We start from the raw sequence: 21,715 nt of genomic DNA, 5'->3' as shown, positions 1-21,715 counted from the left end.
CTTAAACTTATTGCTGGTAGGTATTTACTTATTGCCATTTTGTTAATTGCTTTCTGGTTGTTCTGTTTTTCTTGCTCTCGTAATTGATGAGTTTCTTTAGTGTTAATGCTTAAGTCTCTTTCTTTTTATATTTTGTATATCTTCTATAGATTTTTGTTTTGAGGTCACTGTGAGGCTCATATATAACATCCTAAGTATGTTGTAGTCTATATGAAATTGATAATTACTAAAGTTCAAAAACATTCTGGCAGAACTCCATTTTTATCCCCTCCACGTTATATTTTTATATAGTCATATTTTACATCTTTTTATTTTGTAAGTCCTATAACCAGTTTTTTAGATATAATTGATCTGGTCTTTTAGCCTTCATACTTGCTTTATAAATAATTGACCTGCTGTCTTTACTATCAGTTTGTTTTTCTTCATGAAATTTTTAAAAATAATTTTCTTCCAATTCTGACCTTTTCTTTCCACTTAACGAGGTTCCTTTAACAGTTTTTTTTTTTTTTTTTCTGGTTTAATGGTGTTAAACTCCTTTTAACTTTTTGTCTGGGAAACTCTCCTTCAGTTTTTTTTTAACACTATATTATTAAGTACTCAATAAATTACACTAGTATTGGAGGATACTTTTCTTTATTTTTTTCTTTGATTATTTTTTAAAATTTACATCCAAATTAGTTAGCGTATAGTGCTATAATTTCTGGAGTAGATTCCAGTGATTCATTCCCTATGTCTAACACCCATTGTGCATCCCAACGAGTGTCCTCCCTAATGCCCCTTATCTACTTAGCCCATCCCCCCTCCCACAACCCCTCCAGCAACCCTCAGTTTGTTCTCTGTATTTAAGAGTCTCTTATGTTTTGTCCCTCTCCCTGTTGTTATATCAGTTTTGCTTCCTTTCCCTTCTCTTCATCTGTTTTGTCTCTTAAAGTTCTCATATGAGTAAAGTCATACAATTTTTGTCTTTCTCTGACTAATTTTGCTTAGCATAATACCCTCCAGTTCCATCCACGTAGTTGCAAATGGCAAGATTTCATTCTTTTTGATTGCCGAGTAATACTCCATTGTATATATATATACCACGTCTTTATCCATTCAACCATAGATGGACATTTGGGCTCTTTCCATACTTGGATTATTGCCAATAGTGCTGCTATAAATATTGGGGTGCATGTGCTCCTTTGAAACAGCACACCTGTATCCCTTGGATAAATACCTAGTAGTGCAATTGCTGGGTCATAGGGTAATTCTATTTTTAACTTTTTTTACAAATAAAATTTATTGTCAAATTGGCTTCCATACAACATCCAGTGCTCATCCCAACAAGTTTTCTCCTCCATGCCCGTCACCCACTTCCCCTCTCCCCCACCCCCCATCAACCCTCAGTTTGTTCTCTGCATTTAAGAGTCTCTTATGGTTTGCCTCCCTCCCTCTCTGTTTGTAACTATTTTTTTCCCCTTCCCTTCCCCCATGGTCTTCTGTTAGGTTTCTCAAGATCCATATATGAGTGAAAACATAGGATATCTGTCTTTCTCTGATTTACTTCACTCAGCATAATACCTTCCAGTACCATCCATGTTGCTGCAAATGGCAGGATTTCATTCTTTCTCATTGCCAAGTAGTATTCCATTGTATATATAAACCACATCTTCTTGATCCATTCTTCGGTTGATGGACATTTAGTCTCTGTCCATAATTTGGCTATTGTTGAAAGTGCTGCTATAAACATTGGGGTACAAGTGCCCCTGTGCATCAGCACTCCTGTATCCCTTGGGTTAATTCCTAGCGGTGCTATTGCTGGGTCGTAGGGTAGGTGTATTTTTAATTTTTTGAGGCGCCTCCACACTGTTTTCCAGAGTGGCTGCACCAGTTTGAATTTCCACCAGCAGTGCAAAAGAGTTTCTGTTTCTCCACATCCTCACCAACACCTGTTGTTGCCTGAGTTGTTAATGTTAGCCACTCTGACTGGTGTGAGGTGGTATCTCAGTGTGGTTTTGATTTGTATTTCCCTGATGATGAGTGGCATTGAGCATTGTGTCATGTGTCTGTTGGCCATCTGGATGTCTTCTTTAGAAAAGTGTCTATTCATGTTTTCTGCCCATTTCTTCTCTGGATTATTTGTTTTTTGGGTGTGGAGTTTGGTGAGTTCTTCATAGATTTTGGATACCAGCCCTTTATCCAATATGTCATTTGCAAATACTTTTCCCATTCCATCAGTTGCCTTTGAGTTTTGTTGATTGTTTCCTTCGCTGTGCAGAAGCTTTTATCTTGATGAGGTCCCAATAGTTCATTTTTGCTTTTAAGCCTTTGGAGGTATGCCTTTGGAGTCTCTTATGTTTTGTCCCTCTCCCTGTTGTTATATCGAGTAAGAAATTTGCCTTTGGAGATATGTCGAGTAAGAAATTGCTGTGGCTAAGGTCAAAGAGGTTGTTGCCTGCTTTCTCCTCTAGGGTTTTGATGGTTTCCTCTCTCATGTTCAGGTCTTTCATCCATTTTGAGTTTATTTTTGTGAATGGTGTAAGAAAGCGATCTAGTTTCATTCTTCTGCATGTTGCTGTCCAGTTCTCCCAGCACCATTTGTTAAAGAGACTGTCTTTTTTCCACTGGATACTCTTTCCTGCTTTGTCAAAGATAAGTTGGCCATACCTTTGTGGGCTCGTTTCTGGGTTCTCTGTTCTGTTCCATTGATATGAGTGTCTGTTTTTGTGCCAGTACCATACTGTCTTGATGATTACAGCTTTGTAATACAGCTTGAAGTCTGGGATTGTGATGTCTCCAGCTTTGGTTTTCTTTTTCAGGATTGCTTTGGCTATTCGGGGTCTTTTCTGGTTCCATACAAATTTTAGGATTGTTTGTTCTAGCCCTGTGAAGAATGCTGGTGTTACTTTGATAGGTAATGCACTGAATATGTAAGTTGCTTTGTGTAGAATCGACTTTGATCATTACTTTGAACTCTTTATTGGGCCTATTGCTTATGTCTGTTTTGTTAAGCTCTTTCTCTGAAGTTTTTGTCTTAATCTTTCATTTGGAGCATATTCCTTTGTGTCCTCACTCTGACTTTCTGTGTTTGTTGCTATGAATTAGGTGGAATAGTTGGTTCTAGCCGTTCAGGAATGGCCTTATGTAGGGACATCGCCTGTGTAGACGATGTGTGCCTGTTGGGTTTGGCTGCCTGATGGAATAGCTCACAGGCATGGGCCAGGGGAGAGGTGGGGGTGTCCCAGTCTTGGCCCCACTGGGACCACTGTGATGGAAAGCTGGAGCTTGGACAGGTGTGGGTATGGGGCCGGGGCCAGGCAGGTTAGGGCCCTGAGGCTGGGCGTGGTGGCAGGCCAGCCAGGGCACTAGGACCTTGCCATCAAAGTGGAGGGGAACATCACCTGCTTTACTGACCAGCTCACCCGATGCTGGACCTAGTCCCAGCAGCCCCCTTGCCATTTGGCAGATGATCGACCCCTGGTTCCTTTTATAAACTGTAGCTTTTTTGGGGGGGGGCGCCTGGGTGGCTCAGTTGGTTAAGTGTCTGACACTTGATGTCTGCTCAGGTCATGATCTCAGGTTTCATGAGATTGAGCTCCTAGTTGGGCTCTGTGCTGACAGTGCAGAGCCTGCTTGGGCTTCTCTTTCTCTCCTTCTCTCTTTGCCCCTTCCCAGCTCAGTCTCTCTCTCTCAAAAATAAATAAATAAAGAGACATTTAAAAAAAATTTTAAATGAATGATTAGAAAAAATCAAGTGTTGTGATAGAGTCCCCTACCTAAGGAATGTGGTGAGAAAAAAAACACCCTCAAGATAAGGGAACGCAACCTGGCTCTCTGACTGAACATGACATTCTTCACGACGCTGTCCGTCTGTACGTGACATTCCTCAAGACCCTGTAACATGAGGCCACCCAGTCCGACCTTATGTCTGTGTATTACCATGTATGCGAGACCAAGAAGTAGAAAATTTATAAAAGGCTACACCTCACCACGCTGCGGGCTCAGTTTTCGGGGTATGAACCCACTGAGCCGATGCCGGCACGAATAAAGCTGCTTCCTGGATAGAAAGACCTCAGTGTCCCGTCCCTCTGTGCGAGAATCCTGCCACGCTGGCGGGTCTTTTTCCTCGCTCGCCACAGGGCAGACAGATCTGTTCCAGGTTCCTTAGTCCTGCCGCAGTTGGCAACACCAGGGTGGGGTCCGTCTCTCCCACCTTTCTCTCTGTGGTCCCTTTGTCCTCTGTCGGACAGGAGCTGTTCATTCAGCCCTCGGCGGTTCTTCAGGAGAGACTGCTCTGTATGCAGGTGTGGATTTGGGGAAGATGTGGTGTGTCCGCGAAGGAGGCGCGTTCAAGGTCTCCTCAGTTGCCATCTTGGACCCTCCGTCTTCGGAATTACACTTTTGTAACTGCTGGTCAAGAAGGCTTCTCTGAGGGGCGCCTGGGTGGCGCAGTCGGTTAAGCGTCCGACTTCAGCCAGGTCACGATCTCGCGGTCCGTGAGTTCGAACCCCGCGTCGGGCTCTGGGCTGATGGCTCAGAGCCTGGAGCCTGTCTCCGATTCTGTGTCTCCCTCTCTCTCTGCCCCTCCCCCGTTCATGCTCTGTCTCTCTCTGTCCCAAAAATAAATAAATGTTGAAAAAAAAAAAAAAAAAAAAAAAAAAAAAAAAAAGAAGGCTTCTCTGAGAAGGTGACACTTGAGTAAAGACCTGAAGAAGTGAGGGAAGGGACCAGGAGGGCTTAAAAGCGCGTTGAGGGTAATGATGGACAGGAATGCCCTGGGAGGGGAGGAGGGAGCACAGTCCTTGGAAGCTGTCAGAAGGCCGGGGTAAGGGGTTGGGTTTCCACAGAGAACCACGGCCTCCCAAGGGTGACGACGGTGCTGTTTGTTGCTGTGGGGCACGGGGCGGGGGGGGGGGTGGGGAGCCAGGTAACACTGTAAGCGGCAGGGGTGACGGAAGAGGTGACGTCCACAGGGGACACTCCTGGTGGGATCAGTCTCCGCAGGGGATTCCCCCTGCGCTGGGAGTGGGGGAAGATTCTCTGCAGCAGGGGCGGCGGCAGGAGCGAATAGGGGAGCCTTTGGCCGTGTTTGGGGAACAGGCTGTGGTCCAGCTTTCCCGGCACACAGAATAGAGAGAACTTGAGGGCCAGGCAGGGCCGCGCATCTGGCCTCAAATTTTGCAGCTGGACGGCTTTCACGTGGAGCAGGGGAGTGAGGCCTGATGGGTAATGTGTCCTCTCTGGATCTGCGAACCCACTGGAGGGTTTTCAGCATGGGACAGACCGACCTTTGTCATGACGCTGAGAGAGTATTCTGGCTGCTGCTCTGTGGGGAGTGGGGCCGGCCGGGGCAAGAGGAGGATTGGGAAGAAAGGGCCTTAATGTCGTACGGGTTATTGACCGGCCAGGGCAGTGGCACTGGCTGGCCCTCTGTGACGGGTACAGGCTGTTACGTGTCCCGGATGGCCATGTGGCGAAACCCTCGCCCAGCTTCCCCCCAGTTGAAAGTCGGGTTTCATTTGACCTCAGAGGCGTGTCCCTCACACGGGCCCCTCTTCTGCCCACTGAATTGGTCTTGTTTACGTGCTCACGGGGAGGGACAAGCAGGCAGGTGCCCCGTCGCTGACCCTCTTCGAGATTTATCCACCTCCTCAAAACTGTGTTCTACCATTTAGATGTTGTTTAAAAATCTCCAGTATTTTCAGTGGCCCTTGTACTGCCTGTGTGCAGGGACCCCATGCCCAAATTCTCGAGGAGGCAGCCCCGCGGTGGGGCCGCGTCGGAGAGAACACACCCCGGGCCACGGGTGTTCGGACAGCAGTGAAACAAGAACGCTGTGCTGGCCAAGGATGAAGTCTGTTGCTCAGGCTACTACAGCCCCTGTTTGTAATGCTTTCAAGGCCCCAATTCCGAGCTGCTCAATAGGGATGTCTGCAGTCTGGCCTCTTGGGGTCTCCCAGCTTGCCCCCCCACCCATGCACGCGGTAATTTAGCCACCTAAGGCCACTGTCCCCAGAAGGCTCTCTGTCACACCCCCTTGCCTCTGTGTGTGGTTTCTTCTGACTTTTATGTTTTCTGCCCCCATACAGCAATCACCCTCTGGGAGCCGGGTTCAAGGTCACTGTATCTCTGAAAATGACCTGTCTTCCCAGAGCACTATCACAGGTTGCAAGCATCCCGCACTGTTTCCTCTGTTCTCTTTGGACTATGACCTCCTCAAGGGCAGGAGCCAAGTAACCTGCTAGCTAACGTGTAGCCTTGAACGCGAAGGAGGTGGTGGTCATCGTCAGTTCTCTCCGTGTAGTTTCTTCTTCGGCACCTCCTTCAGCAGCAGCTACTTTAGCGATTGGTGAATGAATGAATGAGTCAGTCAAAGAGAAAAACGGAATCTGACACAGCCACTCCTCTTGTGGCACACATGCTTCGGACAGAGGGAGAAAGACGGTGAGCCGGTAGCTCCTCTAAAGCCGGCCCCAGGACCCCAACAGAGGGCTGCGCTCAAAGGGTATGAGCCTCCCTCCTGTCAAAAAGGCTGGAGAAAGCTGTAGGTAGAGGTTGGCCTTTATGTGGAGCCGGCTATTCTGTTTCTGCTGGTAAAGTGGAGCAGCAGGTGCTGGAACCTGGAGGGTTGAGAGCGAGGACCGTGCCCAGCGTGGGCGGGGTTGGAGGTCCAGGGTCTGTGATGGGTGCAGGGGCGGGTGGTGGATCCGGAGGTCACGGTGATCGGGGGGCTCCGCATGTTGTAATGAGGCATGTGTCTTCGTCATGCAGGCAGTGTGTGTGTGTTGGGGGTGGGGGGATGAGCTGGAGGTGGGCAGCCAGAGGCTTCTAGGAAGCGTATTGTTAGGTTAACTCGAGCTACAGAGCGGAAGGGAGAGGGGTTTGATGGAGGCCGAGTAGGCGGTGGTTCCCAGAAGCCTGAGTCCAAGCAGGGTTTGGGCAGGCGGTGATGAACCTGACATCTAGAAAGTGGGCTGAATGGAGAGCTTGGGAACCGCTGTGTGTGGTGTGAGGGAGGGAAGGAAAGGCAGGGGGCGAGGCGCCATTATGTCACAGGTTCTGGTGCTGGACGTTCTGCACGGCTATTTTATTACCCCGGTGCTCCTGGAAGCTGGGTAAAAATATTCCTTTTATTCAACAGAGGAAGTGGCTGAACTTCACCACGAAGGACTTGACTGCCCGAGGTCGTCCGTGTGGCGATGGGCTCTCAGATCAGGCTGCAAAGTTCGTGCATGTCCTGTTGTACCCCAGTACCTCCCCTCCACCCGGTAGGAGTGAGCCCTGCTGCGCTCTAAGCCAGAGAGGAGCTGGACACTCACCAGAACAGATCGCCGGTCCCTGTTTGCAGGTGGGAAAAATGGAATTCACCTACAGGAGCTTCCGGTTCCCTCCACCCGCCTCTCCTGCTGTTACTTTGCTTCTTTGCCCACATGTTGCTTTGAACTGCAATCTTCTCACAGCCAGAAAGAGCCAATGTCAGGATGCATGCTTTTCCTTGGGATGGTGAGCCTCAGGAACGCTGGGGCTCGGAGGGTCATGTGGGCAGAGTCACCGGGTGGTGGCAAGGGTGGCTGTGGACCCCGACCACGCTGATGGCGGGAAGTCATGCTTGCCCCCCCAGATTAGCAGAGAAGGCTCCGAAGGCGGTCTGGCGATGCTGCTGCATGTTGAGATGGACAAACAGCCCTGAGAGATGGTCAGTTAGGACATACACCTGCCCCTGTCTCCTTAGGAGCTGAGAAAGCAAGCTGTGATGACCCTCCCCTAGCTTCTGCTGGGGCCTCTAGAGCCTGGCTGCTCAGTCCTTGAGGCACATAGATTTTTGCAACATCCCTAAAGCTTGTGGCCGGATTCAAATGTTCCCTTCTCCACCGCTTATGCACTTGGCATTCCCTGCTACCCGTTTGGAAAGTGGTAGAGGAAGCCTGCGTCTTAAATTCCCGTTGCATGGGTCAGGGTCTTCCAAAGCCAGTTGCCGCCTTCCTCTTTCCCCTCCCCCATGACCACTGCCACCTGGTGAGCTCAGTGTCACCAGGCAACCTCTGGCTGGGGAGGGGGGCAGGGCAGAGCTGAGAATCTGGACCTTGATGGATGTCTGGGAACCGGGGAGAGATGGGGCAAGGGTGGGGGTGGAGAGGGTGTCCGTGAGGTCAAGGGCCTGATGAGGCAGGGAGGTTTTTTAAGACCCTGGAGCTGGTGGAGCCTGGCTAAACTGCCCTGGGGCCGCTGGTGGCCTCCAGTCGCACTCTGGCCCCCTCCCACGGCTGTCCACCTCTACATGTGCAATATCGGCCGTGAATTGAGCTGAGACTAGAATGTGCATGTGCTCTGGTCCTCCCCTGACAGATTGAGAATTCATGGCATTTGAATGTTCACTGCATTCGCCACTTGCAGCGTGCTTTGTCGAGTCTTGTTAGTTGGGTAACAGAGCTAGCAAACCCATAAATCTCTGGACCGTACAGAATCGCTTTTCATGTAGTGAAAACTGTCCTTCCCTGAACCTTTTCATTTGCACGTTTGAAACCGTTATTCAAGTGGAATGATAAGTCCCTCTTTGGAAAGTGAATTGGGGAGAGAGTTCTGAAGGCTGGGGACGGAAAAGCCTGTGCCCCGGGACTCCAGTGTTGCAGCGTTCGGTGCTGGCGGGTCCCGAGCAGTTAGAGGGTGGCTGGGACACGCTGACGCTCACCAGCACAGGCTTCTGGAAAAGAGCGGGGAGGGCGGGGCGTTCGGCGAATGGGAAATGCACTTAATCCTTGTATTTCCTGTGAAGCTTTGAGTGTTGGGTCCCTCCCTGAGCTCTCCAGGGGAACGGAAGGGAATGTGTTGGACCACCTAATTAAACTTGTCTGGCTCTAATCTCATGCTGAATTTGTGCAAATACAAGGCCTGGGAACTGCAAATGGCAGCTGCTTCGCGTGCAAGGTGTTGTTTGCAGTGAACAGGATGAGAGTCCTAGAGCTAAGTGGGGGCTTCGCACAGCACACCCGAGAAGGGCTCTGTGCATGATTGGAAACGTTAGCAGTGAAGGTACTGCCTCTTACTAAGACCACAAGGGGCGCTGCGGAGGGAGTCAGGAGTCCAGCCTCCAATCCTGGTGGCACAGAACCGGCCAGTCTTGCTTATCAGAGAGGCTGCGGGGCCGTGGGTTTCCCAAGGCCCTGAGTAGGGAGTTCTGCTCCGGCGGCTTGGGTCTTGAGCCAAGCACGGCTTCGGGCAATCAGCACGGGCTTCAGGACAGGCGGATCTCTGGGTGTTCTCTCCCTCCAATACGAGTGACATCCTAGTTGTGCCTAGTTGCGCCTAAAAGCAGAGTGGTGAATGTGTGTGGGTCTACTGGAGTACAAAAGCCAGAGTTCTAATTTCTGTTTTTCCTAGTCTTTCCCTGCCCCTGGTGAAGTCAGAGCACGGGGTTCATTCCTAAACGTTCAGACAGGAACCCACACTAAGGACAAGCACGGGCACCTTTCTGAGCACTGTCTTGCAGCATAGTAAACGGAAACAAGCATTTTGGAAGCAGCAGAAGGACTTGGCTTTGAGCAAGTGCTTGGACCTTTCTGAGGCCTCATTCTCTCGTTTCTAAAAAGGGATCATGCCCGTTGCACAGGATTGCGGTTTAAGTACAGTCCCGAACCCTCAGATGTGAATGGTCTGCCGGTCAGCGCTCTGCGGATTTGAGAGGAGCACTTATAAACAAGAAGGAAGTGCTCAAAGAGAAAAAAAGCAATCACCCGATTTCATCTGGCGTCTTTCCACAAATGCGCATGGTCTACCTGAGCACATGCTGCTGTGTCCAGACCGGCTCTGGAGTTTCCCGTTGCGGGGAGGTGACATCCCCTTTGACTCAGGCCCCGGGGCCAGGGTGTGGCCTGGTCTGCTGAGCGGCGCCTCCAGGAGTGAACGCGGAACTGGGGGTTGGGGGGGCAGTAATGCCATCCTTGACCTACTGAGCTGCGAGCTTCTGGAAGGTGTACCTGGTTTTTATCATTTTTGTTACTCCATTTACGTCTCTATTCTGATATATAGGAAACTCTTGAGCCACGAAGGGCCTGAACGTGGGGTTGCATGGATATGGGGTGCCAAGACCTCTTGAAACAGGTTGAAAGGTCATTCCTGAAATAGACCCCGCCAGTGAAAACATCACACCACAGGCGCTTATTGGAACCAAAACTCTGGAATATTTTTAGCTCTGTGAATCAGAAGGCTCTGGGGGGAACATCTGGAAAGGACTGTGTATTTATTTATTGTTAAAAATTTTTTTTGTTTTTAAATGTTTATTCTTGAGGTGGGGGGGGGGGCAGAGCACGAGCGTGGGAGGGGCAGAGAGAGAGGGAGACACAGAATCCGAAGCAGGCTCCAGGCTCTGAGCTGCCAGCACAGAGCCCGATGCGGGGCTCGAACTCACTAGCTGTGAGATCATGACCTGAGCTGAAGTCAGACGCTTAACCCGCAGAACCACCCAGGTGCCTAGGACTGTGTATTTAAATACCTTACATTTACCTAACAGTGACAGGGTGGGCTGAGGCCTGGCTGTGCCTTGCAGAGGGTCTAACTCAGTCCTCACAACCCCAGCAGAAGAGGTGGGGACCCCCTCCATTCAGTAACATGCCTCTCTGCCCATAGGGCGTGTGTGGGACTTGGCCGCCAGGGGCCGTCTTCTTAATGGCCAGAATGAAAGTTGCGTAGAGAGGAATGGATTTTTAAAAAGGTTACTTAAAAAACCCGAAAGCCTTGGAAATGTCAAAAGATTGTTTAAAAAGCTTTGAAAAATCTTTAAAAACACCAAAGGAACGTCACTGACTCGAAGCCAGCATCAGATGCTGGTCGATACACGTTCAACTACTGAGAGACCCAGGGAGACTCATTTGTTCTGAGTAAACACGATTCTAGTTGCCGTTTCCAACTGCCCTTGACCTGACTTGATTCGGCAAGGCGTGTGAATCCTCTGTGGACCAAGGGACGCGGTGGGGGAGGAATAAACTAGCACCGGCCCACGGGGTAGGCTACTCGGATACCCCCGAGATCCTGCCTGACCTCTCCTACTACCGACAGAACGTGCTGCGTTCTCCACCGACTGTAGCTGAGTGAAGTCTGCTGACAGAGATGAAATGAAGGACCTAAATCCACGCCCCAGGTAGAGAGCTTAAGGGGAGGGGTAAGGGGTAAAGAAAATACCGGACAAATGGCAATTAAACACACACACACACACACACACACACGCACGCACGCACGCGCACACACACACGCAAACATTGGACAAGAGGAAACAAAAAACAACCCATCTGATGTGGAAAGAAAAGTTTCTTCGACTCTGGCAGAGAACGTTGAATACGCTAAAGTCATGAAGATCATGACACCAGTTTGGGTTTGTGACCACATGATGAAATAAGAGTATTTTCAACTCCCAGCAGGTCGCAAGGGAAGGGAACCTACTGCGAGCAGGCCCGGGTAGGGTACTAAGGCTGGTCCTTGCAAGGAGAGAGGCAGCAGACATCTATACAGCGAAGAGGTCTTCGGGTCACAAGAGGTGAGGCCCAAAGCCAGAGACAGTTGAGGCTGGGAATAGCCTAGACGGGCAATTGCTAAAATGGTAGGGAAGGGCCCCTGGGTCTCTGTGGCCTCGAATTGCAATTTTCACAGGCATTAATTTGGCTCCACTGCATCGATAAGGGGCCGGTGGGTGTCCTGTGGAACACCCCCGTTACCGCCGCCGAATGTCGGCAGGCCAAGGGACGAGAGAAAGATGCTCCGATTTCTTTAGCATCTCTGCCTCTGCAGGAGGTCCGTTTCCTTGTGAAACAAAAACAAACCACCATAAAAAAATGAACTTTTTAATTTTTTTTTTCTCATTGGCAGAATCACATAGCTGTTTTGATAGGGATTTCCAGTAGGTCTAAAATACTGCTTTTTGGAGTTGTAAAAATTCCAATACAGAAACACACAGCAGACATAGGATAAATAGAATCACATCACTTTGTCCAATGGTGGTTCTAAACATTCTTGACTTTATTTTCCTAGAAGAAAAGTCTGAAGGGCTGAATTGGAAATTCTATCGGCACGCGTCTAGGGTTCAGGAAGAACACCACCTCACAGGAGAAGATGAGATCAGTCTCTGGTCACGTACAGCACTACGTTTACGTCTCTGAGGAGGTTCGCATGTTTGTGGGTATTTTGTGTTGGCTAGGAAACATAAGTTAAAAAAAAAAAAAAAACGAAGAAAATCTAAAACCTAAACCGTTTAAAAAAACAAGCCACTGCTTTTCAAGGTCTTTTTCCCTAAAGACATAAGCTGCTTTACGAGAGGGGTCAAAAGCTTTAATGGACAGCAAACAATTGGTTATTCTTTTGAAATACCTAGACAGACGACTGGCAGATTGGACATGTGGTTGAAAAGTGGAACTTTAAAATTTTCTAAAACTAAATGAAGACATGCACCAAATTCTCCAAAAAATTTTAACTGCCAAATGGTCAAAACCTTAAATTGTTTTTAAATCTTAGAGGCTACGGACCTTAGGGAAAAAGCTACTCCTAGCACATAACCGTGTTATTGTAAGGGAAGCAAAAAGCAGGGGAGCAGATGACCTTAAAGGGCCGGGGGAAGTGACCTTTTTAAACAGTGGATGCGGTCAAGAGCTGGAGGTGTGTTGCAATTTTAAAATAAAGTAACTAAACTGGACGGTGGTGTTCCACCCCATTTACTGTTCCCGGCGAAATGGTGTGAAAATGTGACCACCACCGACGACAGTGCTGTGAGTGAACGTGCCCGACCGTGTGTGGTGCCGACGGACTTAAAATCACACGTGACCGTGTTCAGAATATTCACCAAGGACAGTCCTAAGGTGTCTCAAGAAGCTACACTAAAGATCTGGACAGAGAGAGCAGGGATACACTTGGATTCTTGTAAAGAGAGCCACAATACAGCAAATGCACTCACATTATCGCTACAGTTACACTGGTCACAATTTAAATCTTACAGAATAAAGCTATATAGTATGTGACATTACAGTATGTTTATCTTCTTTAAAACCACTTTTAAAGAAGGGCACATCTGTCATCTTTTTTTTTTTTTTTTTTTTTTTTTTTTTAGAAGTCAAAAAACCAGCAGAAAAACAGAACGGATAAATGCAGTCTTTAAAATATTTTGTGGCTAATTACATGCTAACTTTCAAAATACAACAGAATTTTTGGTCCGTGAGGCCCTTAAAACACAAAATGTAGGTAAGGTGTTCCCATTTATCAATAGAAATACAAAGTTCGTGAAAAAAATTCGATACTTAGTAAAAGATCTGTTGACCAAATGCTTTCTTTGTGTGCGGTTCAACGTTAAGAAATGTCGCTAATAGATAATGGGTGTGACTGAATAAGAAAGATGCTTTAATAGGACAGGCTCAAAATCTTCTTTTGAAAGCCATCAACAGCATCAACTGAAATATGGTTCTCACGTCTACGTTAACATGGATCAGAGCTTACTGCTTCATAGGCCTGTTTTTCTCCCTCTAGGACAGAGATGAACAGACTGGCCTAAGTCAGGTTCTGTTGCTGCACAGCCACACGGCTCGTTGACGTTCCTGTCTGTGGCTGCTTTCATGGTCTAAGTGCAGAGGTGAGTAGTTTATACGGGGTGTATGATTCTCGAACTCTGACTTAGTTACTGTCTGATCCTTTATAGAAAACGCCCGTCAACCTCTGCCCGGAGGAGTTGCCCAGACCAATCAAAAATAACGCAGTTTCTCTACTTTTCTTAACTCTGCTTTCTCTTATTCTCATGCACGTGTGCAGTTCATGTATTTACGCTTCATTTGACTGGCTGGTGTATACCTAGGAAGCTCATCTTATATAAGGAAGTCCGACAGCAAAAATGAGAACGACAACCAAATATACCTTAGGGTCAGTGCCATTAAATTGGGGGAAAAACAGCTCGAGAGTTTTCAAAACACACACACCTCTGTACCCAGAGGCACCCTCTAACCTATCACAAACTAACAGCTACGACATAATCAAAGTATATTTGCTTTATAAATATATTACTGTCCATATACATAGATACATCCATAAAAGACATGTTAAATAATTATCTGTATAATCAATACTACTTTGTGTGTGTGTGTGTGTGTGTGTGTGTGTGTTTTAAAATTACACACTCTATTAAAATTATCAAAATAACTCTTTAAAAATACCAGGAATAAAACCATTGAAGAGTTGCTTTCCATTCAAGTGGTTCTAAATCTTATCATTGGTCATCCAGACTCCAGGCTTGGTCGTCCGCAACTCAGAAACATACATAGTTCAACGAAGGGAAAGTTAGCCACCGAAAGCCTACCACCCTCCTGTTTTTAATACTTGATAACAAATATGTATGCATGTGTGTATATATACATAGAAAACCGCGCTTATTAGTTATATTACATATTCTCATAAAGGAAATTTCATAAAAGCACAAAGTTCAAGTTTCTACCAGTATCATTTTATACTGGTGTGCATTTCATTCAATGTTGAGGTCAATGACAAACTCTATCAGGATACAGAGATCATCAACAGACTGAAAACTGACATTATCACGTGCAAGAAAGGAGGAAATACTGACGGCCAGTAACTGGCCAGCTGGGTGCTACTCCCTCTGTAGTAAGACACAGAGACAAGGAACCGGCTAATGACTGTGCAAAGTACCGTCAACTGTCAGTTACTCGGGGCAGAAGATTCCAATCTGAATTCGTTCTCTTCTCTCAGCTGACCACTTGGGGCAGTTATCCTACTACCTCCCTCCCTTTCCAGTTATTTATTAGCAAGTCTGGTGAAAGACAGGATTAAGGTGAAAGTTTTGGCGACAATGAAGGTTTGGGATCAGCTACGGATTTAATTGAATGATGGATCCTTTTACTTATTGCTTTAGATCATCAAGAATTCGCTGTATCTAAAGTCTGCCAACCATCTCATTCTTAAGCTCTGAAAGCCACATGGGTGTCAAAACAAAACCAAAACAAAACAAAAAGGAGGGGGGGACAAATTGTCCTCTTAAGAAAACTGCTATTTCTTAACTCACAGTGAATTACACTGAAGGATTTCAGTGTGAGTCGTTCAGAGCTAGTCACTTCAGGACAGGTGCTCACAAGCTACAACTACTTTTCCTTAATCTAGAAGCCAGGAAGCAATGACAGACGGCTACAAACGGTGAGCAGGCCACGTGAAAAGTAGGACCTACGTTTCACCGAAGACCTCATTTCAATAAATGCAGTAAAGTGTGGCAGAATCTTCAGCTAACGGAAATGCCAAGACTAAGAAAATGGAAGCAAAACCTAGAATTTACAAACGCTTGCACGCTTACGGGAAACAAAACAAAACAAAAAAGGCTTAGAACAGGACTACAGTAAAAGGTACTCCACACTCGTAACCCTATTTTTGGCACTCATTTAGCCTCTACACTGAAACTTGTTCTACAGATAGTTGACCGACGGAATCGAGGAGAACGGAGTCACGAGTGAGCAGGGTCGCGCTCAGACACCCCTCGGAATGGCAGGTGTGGCACCGTCCGCACGGTTTCCGGGCACAGACGAGGGCCACCCTCACCTCAAAAACAACAGCAATAATTATGTAGAACGCCACTTTCCTGAATTAAGTTTGCTGAACACGGTTCAGATTATTGGATATGTCAATATGCACAATGCCTTTTAGAAGCATTTACTGTGTACCCGATTCCTACTCGATGTGACACACAGTGTCACACAAGTAGTGAAAATGTTATCCTAGTCAAAGGTGCTCGGACGTTATTTTCAGGCAGCATTTTACCTTTATTTTGTTTAAGTTCTCACTAGGTAAGTTTTAGGAGAAAGAAAATGCCAATAAGTGTATTTAATTTATTTTAATGTATTATATAAAACTAACACAGACACCTTTATTTACCTAAATTGTTACTTTTTATGCTCTACCCTAGTCTAGACCTCAATTTTACTTTAAAATTTTGTATTTAAATAAGGGATAAAATGTTGCCCAAAAGTCTAATCATAGTTACACATTGGTGTGTTCACTAGATCTACAAATCAAAATAGTTCTTAGAGTTAAAAAGATACAATTTGTATCAACAGTAAAAGGTACTTTCTGGCTTTTCAGGGCTTTACTTCAAACTGTGGCATGTAGGGTAATCAGAACGACCAGGGCCTCGAGGCAGAGATCAGAGGAGTCTGTCACACGGAGAAAATCTCAGAGCCTGGAGGCAACAGTGGAGGTCGTGACAACCCCCCCGCCGTCGGCCCCCGCGTGCGAGGTCCGCCCTTTAAAGACAAACGTGAATTCGCATCTAGCAAAACCCATGACTTGGAAACCAGAAATATCCCTTACTAATACTAGAACAGACTTTAGTCTGTAGCTAAAACTACACTATTTGTGGCAAGAATCTGGCCTTAATAATATAACAGGCCCCCCCCCCCCCAAAAAAAAAACTACCTTCAGGAAAATGGGAAATATACACTATCTTACAAACGTTTTAAGTTACCATTTACAAGTCCACCACCACCAGCTTCCCTCTAGTGCAGTACCAGTCAGCTTTGCATATGCTCAACACACAACCCACCCCCCCCCCCTCAGGCCAGCCTTGATAAATAGCGGGAAAGCTAAAGAGTATATTAAATATAAAAGTTGCATTGAGAATAATTAGATTCATTAAAAACAGGCAAGTATTGTGAAAGGGTGATTTTATCCAGTCTTGTTGTGCCCCCAAAAGAAAAAGACAAACACATTAAAAATACAGGTTAAGGAGGATCTGGGAATTCAATTCCGTTTCTACCGTCTAGAAGCACATCATAGCTGGGTCACACAGCTCTACGCTGGAGCACACGCGGCTTTTGCCTTATTGGGTAAGAAAAATAGTAATAAAATGGAAACCATTTTTTCCATTGATTGCATCTGCTTTCCTTTAAATCAACCATATTAAATTAACTCATTACTTAACAGAAAAAAAAAATCCGAACAAAACTAGAACAATGAAAAGTGCCATATTGTAAATCATTCTAATATATAGACGGTTACCCATTTCAACATAAACTGGTAACTTCCGTTTTGTTTCAAATATAAAGTCAGTGCGGTAGTATATCTTTGTTTCTATAAATAATGATTCTAGCACAAAGAAGCCCACTTTCCCCAAATAAAAATAACTTAAAAAGCTGTAAAAGATTCCAATGAAGCTTGGCTTGAAAAAATAGTTGGCTAGGGTCTAGTCAAATGTTCAACGTTGTGAAGGTATCGTAATTGCTCGCGATTGATAGACAAACACCAAGTTAAGAAAACACGAAACAAGGATAAAAAGTGCTGCATATAAACCCCTGATGCACCAAAGAGGAATATCAAAGATCACAGAGACATCTAAGAAATCAAACTGGAAAAATCTCCAGCCGAGGAGAGAGCTTTAAAAAGGAAATGTTAAAAAAAAAAGTTTCCATGTAAAGCAATCCCGTGATATTTCCACTAGGTGGGGCGATACATACAGATTCCATGATACAGTACTTCACAGAAATGGATACTATAGAACCTCCTTGCCGAGAAGGAGATCACATGTGCTATTGTAGCAAACCTCCCTCAGCGTTTGAGCTGAACAAAAAACTACTAAACACCACAAAGATGCATCGTCTCTCAATAACCCAGCTGGGACTTCTCCACCAAAATGGCTGCGGCGAGCTGCTGGGCGTCTGTCATGTGAGGGTTCCGTTTCATGACCGTCCTCACGAGGTCGGGCGGGAAGATGTTGCACAGGTTGACGTAGACCTTCTCCCGGCTGTCCTGGTACCTCGGGGGCTCCGCGGGCGGCCCGCAGTAGGGGACGCGCCAGGCGGGCTCCTGCTGCTCGGGGAGGCTCTGGAAGGTGAACTGCTCGTAGCAGGGCTGCGTGGAGCTGTCCGGCAAGGAGTAAGTCTGCCGGTAGCCGTACGCGTCCACCCCGTAGCCGGGCCGCTCCCAGCCCCCCGGCCCCTCCTGGTGCGAGTAAGGCTTCCGCTGGCGGGAGGGAGAGCCGTCGTAGAGCCGGGAGTCGGAGATGCTGTCGATCCGGGTGGCCACCAGGGCGCGCCCCAGGTGCGGCGCCTTGGAGTGGGCGGAGCCGGGCGGCGAGGGGTAGTCGCCGGGACAGCTGGCCCGGGCCCCCACGGCGGGGTGCTGCAGGTGCACGGCCAGGTGCGGGAGAGGCGCCTTGGGGTGGTACTTTGGTTCTTCGTGACTGTAACTCTGCACTCGGGTCACGGGGTCGTGGAAGTTCTGCAGGAAGGGCTGGGAATTAAGGCGGCTGTGCGGGTGCACGTGCTGACACTTGAGGCTCTCTTCCAGCTGGGGGTCGGGAGAGCTGACGTACGGGCGGTCGCCGTAGCCCACGTACGAGTCGCCGCTCCCGCAGCTCACGCTCCCTTCGCTGCTGCAGTCGGAAGCCACGGAGCTCACCCTGTAGTCCGTGTCCAAGGAGAAACGGCGCTCGGGGCTGCGCGGGCCGGACACGCTCAGGTTCGAGTAGGCGTTCAGCATGGAGTAATACCCGATGTCCACAGGCGAGTCGCATTTGGGGTACTGTTCGTAAGGCATTGGCGTGCCGTGATTTTTGGTTGCCATCAACATCGGAGGATACTGCCCCTGGGGTCTTTGATCCTGAGGTGGGAAGTGAACTCCGGATGGAAGGCCGTTGCTTAAAGACGTAGCGCTTTGGGGTTTTGCAGTGGCAGTCGCCGGGATACTAACTAAAGAGGGGACGGACCTGGTTTCCAATTTGTTTTTGGTGGGCAGCTTCTCCTCGAGGTCCTGGTAGACTTGAGTCCTGATGCTGGGGTCCGACTGCCTCTTGGGCGCGCCTCGTTTGACATCCGAGGCGCTGTCCGCTTTAGTGCTGCAGGGGACGCTGTTGCTTTTCACCAGCCCGCCTTCGTTCGCCGTCTTGGCCGCCGTGTTTCTGGACATGGCCCGGAGTTCGTCAGCCACCGACCGCTGCGGCTGGCTGCCCCTCTCGGGATGGTAGTATTTGCACTTGTGGCCATAGGTGCACTTCTTCCCTGTGGACAGGAGAGCTAGTCAGGCAAAGGAGCACGCCGCCCGCCCCCGGCCCCTCAGCCTGGCGCTGCTGCTGGACCCCGGGTAGGAAACACAGGCGGCGCGGCGGTTCGCGGGGCCGCCCCTCCGCTCCTTCCTTGGGAGAAGGGCCGCCTTTCAGTGGTTCCCGCCTCAGTCCTAGCGAGTCGCTTCCAGAGTCCCCAACCCCCTCCCTCCCTGCCCATTCTCCTCGGGAGGGCTTCCCCACCAGGCAGGACGTGGTTTCCAAGAGCAAACCACACCGCGGGAATGTGAGAAACCCAGGCCAATCTGACGTGCACGTAGATGGAAGAAACTCCACGTTCTGAGCCGCCTGACGACTAACTTTACGTAGCACTGGCTGAGTTTTTGGAACCGTGTTTAAACTCTGGGAAGGGCATCTGCACTGAACCCAAATAGGTCAAAATGATGAATTTTTCAGCGCTAACGCGTTTCCTTAAATTTAATTACAATCACAAGAACCGCACACTATGCCGTCTGAAATTTAAAATATTAAAAAAAATTTTTTAACGTTTATTTATTTTTGAGACAGAGAGCATGCACAGGGGAGGGTCAGAGAGAGAGAGAGAGAGGGAGACACAGAATCTGAAGCAGGCTCCAGGCTCTGAGCCGTCAGCCCAGAGCCTGACGCGGGGCTCGAACTCACGGACCGCGAGATCGTGACCTGAGCCAAAGTCGGACGCCCAACCGCCTGAGCCACCCAGGCGCCCCTGAAATTTAGAATATTTTTATTAACAGGAGTTTAGCAACATATTGTGCACTAAACTCGTATATTAGGGCACCTGAGCAGCTCAGTCGGTTAGATGTCCGACTCTTGATTTTGGTCCAGGTCATGATCTCGCGGTTGGTGAGACTGAGCCCCGCGTTGGGCTCTGCACTGACATCACGGAGCCTGCTTGAGATTCTCTCCCCGTCCCTCTCCCTCTCATGCCCGGTCTGTCTGTCTGTCTCTCTCTCTCAAACAAAACAAAACAAAACAAAAAAACCACACACACACAAAATCCCCCCAAAAAGGCATAAATACTTATAAAGAAAATTACCATATGGACAAGGCTGCTTTTTGTGTTCAGGAACAATAGGTTTCTTCCTCAGAAAATTATCGAGGCTTGGGCCGTGTCTGCCAAGGGGGTCGTCTGGAGGCATGAACCTGTCAAGGACAGAAGAGAAAAGATACCTAATTAGAAGGCTGATCATTTAATTCTAAAGACAGAAGGTCGACATTGATTCACTCTAAGGTATTTATAAAATTTTAATTTTAATTTATCGTCAAATTGGCTAACATACAGTGTATATAGTGTGCTCTTGGTTTTGGGGGTAGACTCCCGTGATTTGTCATTTACAATCCAATATTTTGATTCCACGTGTATGGGATAAAAAAAATCAGTACACGAAACTTTTTTAATGAAAACAAAATGTGTCAAGCCAAATTTGTATTTGCTATAATTCAAGTAAGTTTTGAGCCTTGCGTGTCCTCAATAATTCTTTCTTCCTGTCAGTCTTGGGATTTTGTAAGGGCTTCAGAAAACGACACCCTGAAGTTTTAGGAGGGCTTCGTGACCCTCGACCTGGTGTGGTAGTAAGAGGGGAAGGTGGGGGGGGCATGATGGGAAGATGTGATACCCACCACACCCCGGTCCGCGTTCCATGCCCGATGCTGGGCGTACCCCCCTTCCTCTTCTTCCTGATCGTGAGACCTTGAAGTATGAGCTCCATTTTGCAGATTAATACTTTCCTAAGGAAGTTTTTTGACCTGAGTTCACATGGCACAGTCAGGGTTCCATGTTTAACCCCCCAGTCCATTCTCTTTGCCTCTTAGTGGAGACGGAAGAAATCTCATGGATGCAAGATTTCAGGGCACACACAGCACCACAAAAGGAAGTTATACCTCTAGAGTTGTGCTAATTGTCACTGAAGTTCAAATGGGCCAAGCAGTTACCCATAATATGTGAATAATGTCGTATGAACTCTTAAGATAGTGTCCACGTGGCCGGGTAAGAACACTTAGCGGATAAGTGTTTACTATTAGCCAAACCAATATGGCAAAATTATTAAAAATAGAAGAGGTGCTCAATCCTGTGACCTTAATACAATTATTTTTCCTTATGTGTTGCATTTTAGTTGTTTCTGTATGCAAACACATCTCACAAACACAAATATAATTTTGTGCTTTGTCTTCTTAACAAATATATTTCCGTTCCTTAAGAGTCTCCGTAATCACAATGCTGAAGGGCTGAAGAATATTCCACGAGATGGAATATTCCAGCGACTGAACTGGTTGCTCTGTTGTACCTTTAGCTGCCTCTGAATTCTTGAGTTTATAAATACAGAAATGAGCATCTCTGGTCTTTTCCCCTCAGTATGTAAATTCCAAGAAATGAGATGGTTGAGTTGAGAGGGTGTACGTATTTTCAAGGCTTCTGCTAACCAAACCGAATTGCCTATCAGTTTCACTACATGTTTAACACCATACAGCACGTGCAAAAATATTTTTGTGAATTAAATGGGCAAAAAATATGTTCTTGATAGATTTGGTTTGCATTTTTGATTATCAACAGGTTAACTTTCCCCACATATTTGTAAATATTTCTCAGGAGACCTGCTTTTATGTCATCTGTCCGTTTCTCAACTTAATCATGCATTTAACAAATGTATTTGAAAAATATTTAAGCTATCAATGCTTTAA

At 47.3% G+C, this 21,715-nt stretch overlaps 1 protein-coding gene across 5 annotated transcripts in view; it reads right to left on the bottom strand.

Moving 5' to 3' along the window:
- Positions 1 to 11,963: 11,963 nt before the first annotated feature.
- The window catches only part of ZC3H12C (zinc finger CCCH-type containing 12C), an 87,989-nt gene continuing 78,237 nt past the window's right edge, over positions 11,964 to 21,715 (bottom strand). For all 5 annotated transcript variants that reach the window (XM_045038259.1, XM_023239075.2, XM_023239072.2 and 2 more), the window contains exons 5-6: positions 20,073 to 20,179; positions 11,964 to 18,995 (exon numbers count right to left, since the gene is read on the bottom strand). In XM_045038259.1, coding sequence (XP_044894194.1) covers positions 17,599 to 18,995; positions 20,073 to 20,179 — 1,504 coding nt within the window. In that variant the 3' untranslated portion in view covers positions 11,964 to 17,598. The remainder of the gene's footprint in view (positions 18,996 to 20,072; positions 20,180 to 21,715) is intronic.

The sequence above is a fragment of the Felis catus genome, chromosome D1, assembly GCF_018350175.1.
Source record: "Felis catus isolate Fca126 chromosome D1, F.catus_Fca126_mat1.0, whole genome shotgun sequence".
NCBI lineage: Eukaryota > Metazoa > Chordata > Mammalia > Carnivora > Felidae > Felis > Felis catus.
Note: the sequence above shows the minus strand (reverse complement) of the source record. Positions and strands in the feature narration are given on the sequence as shown.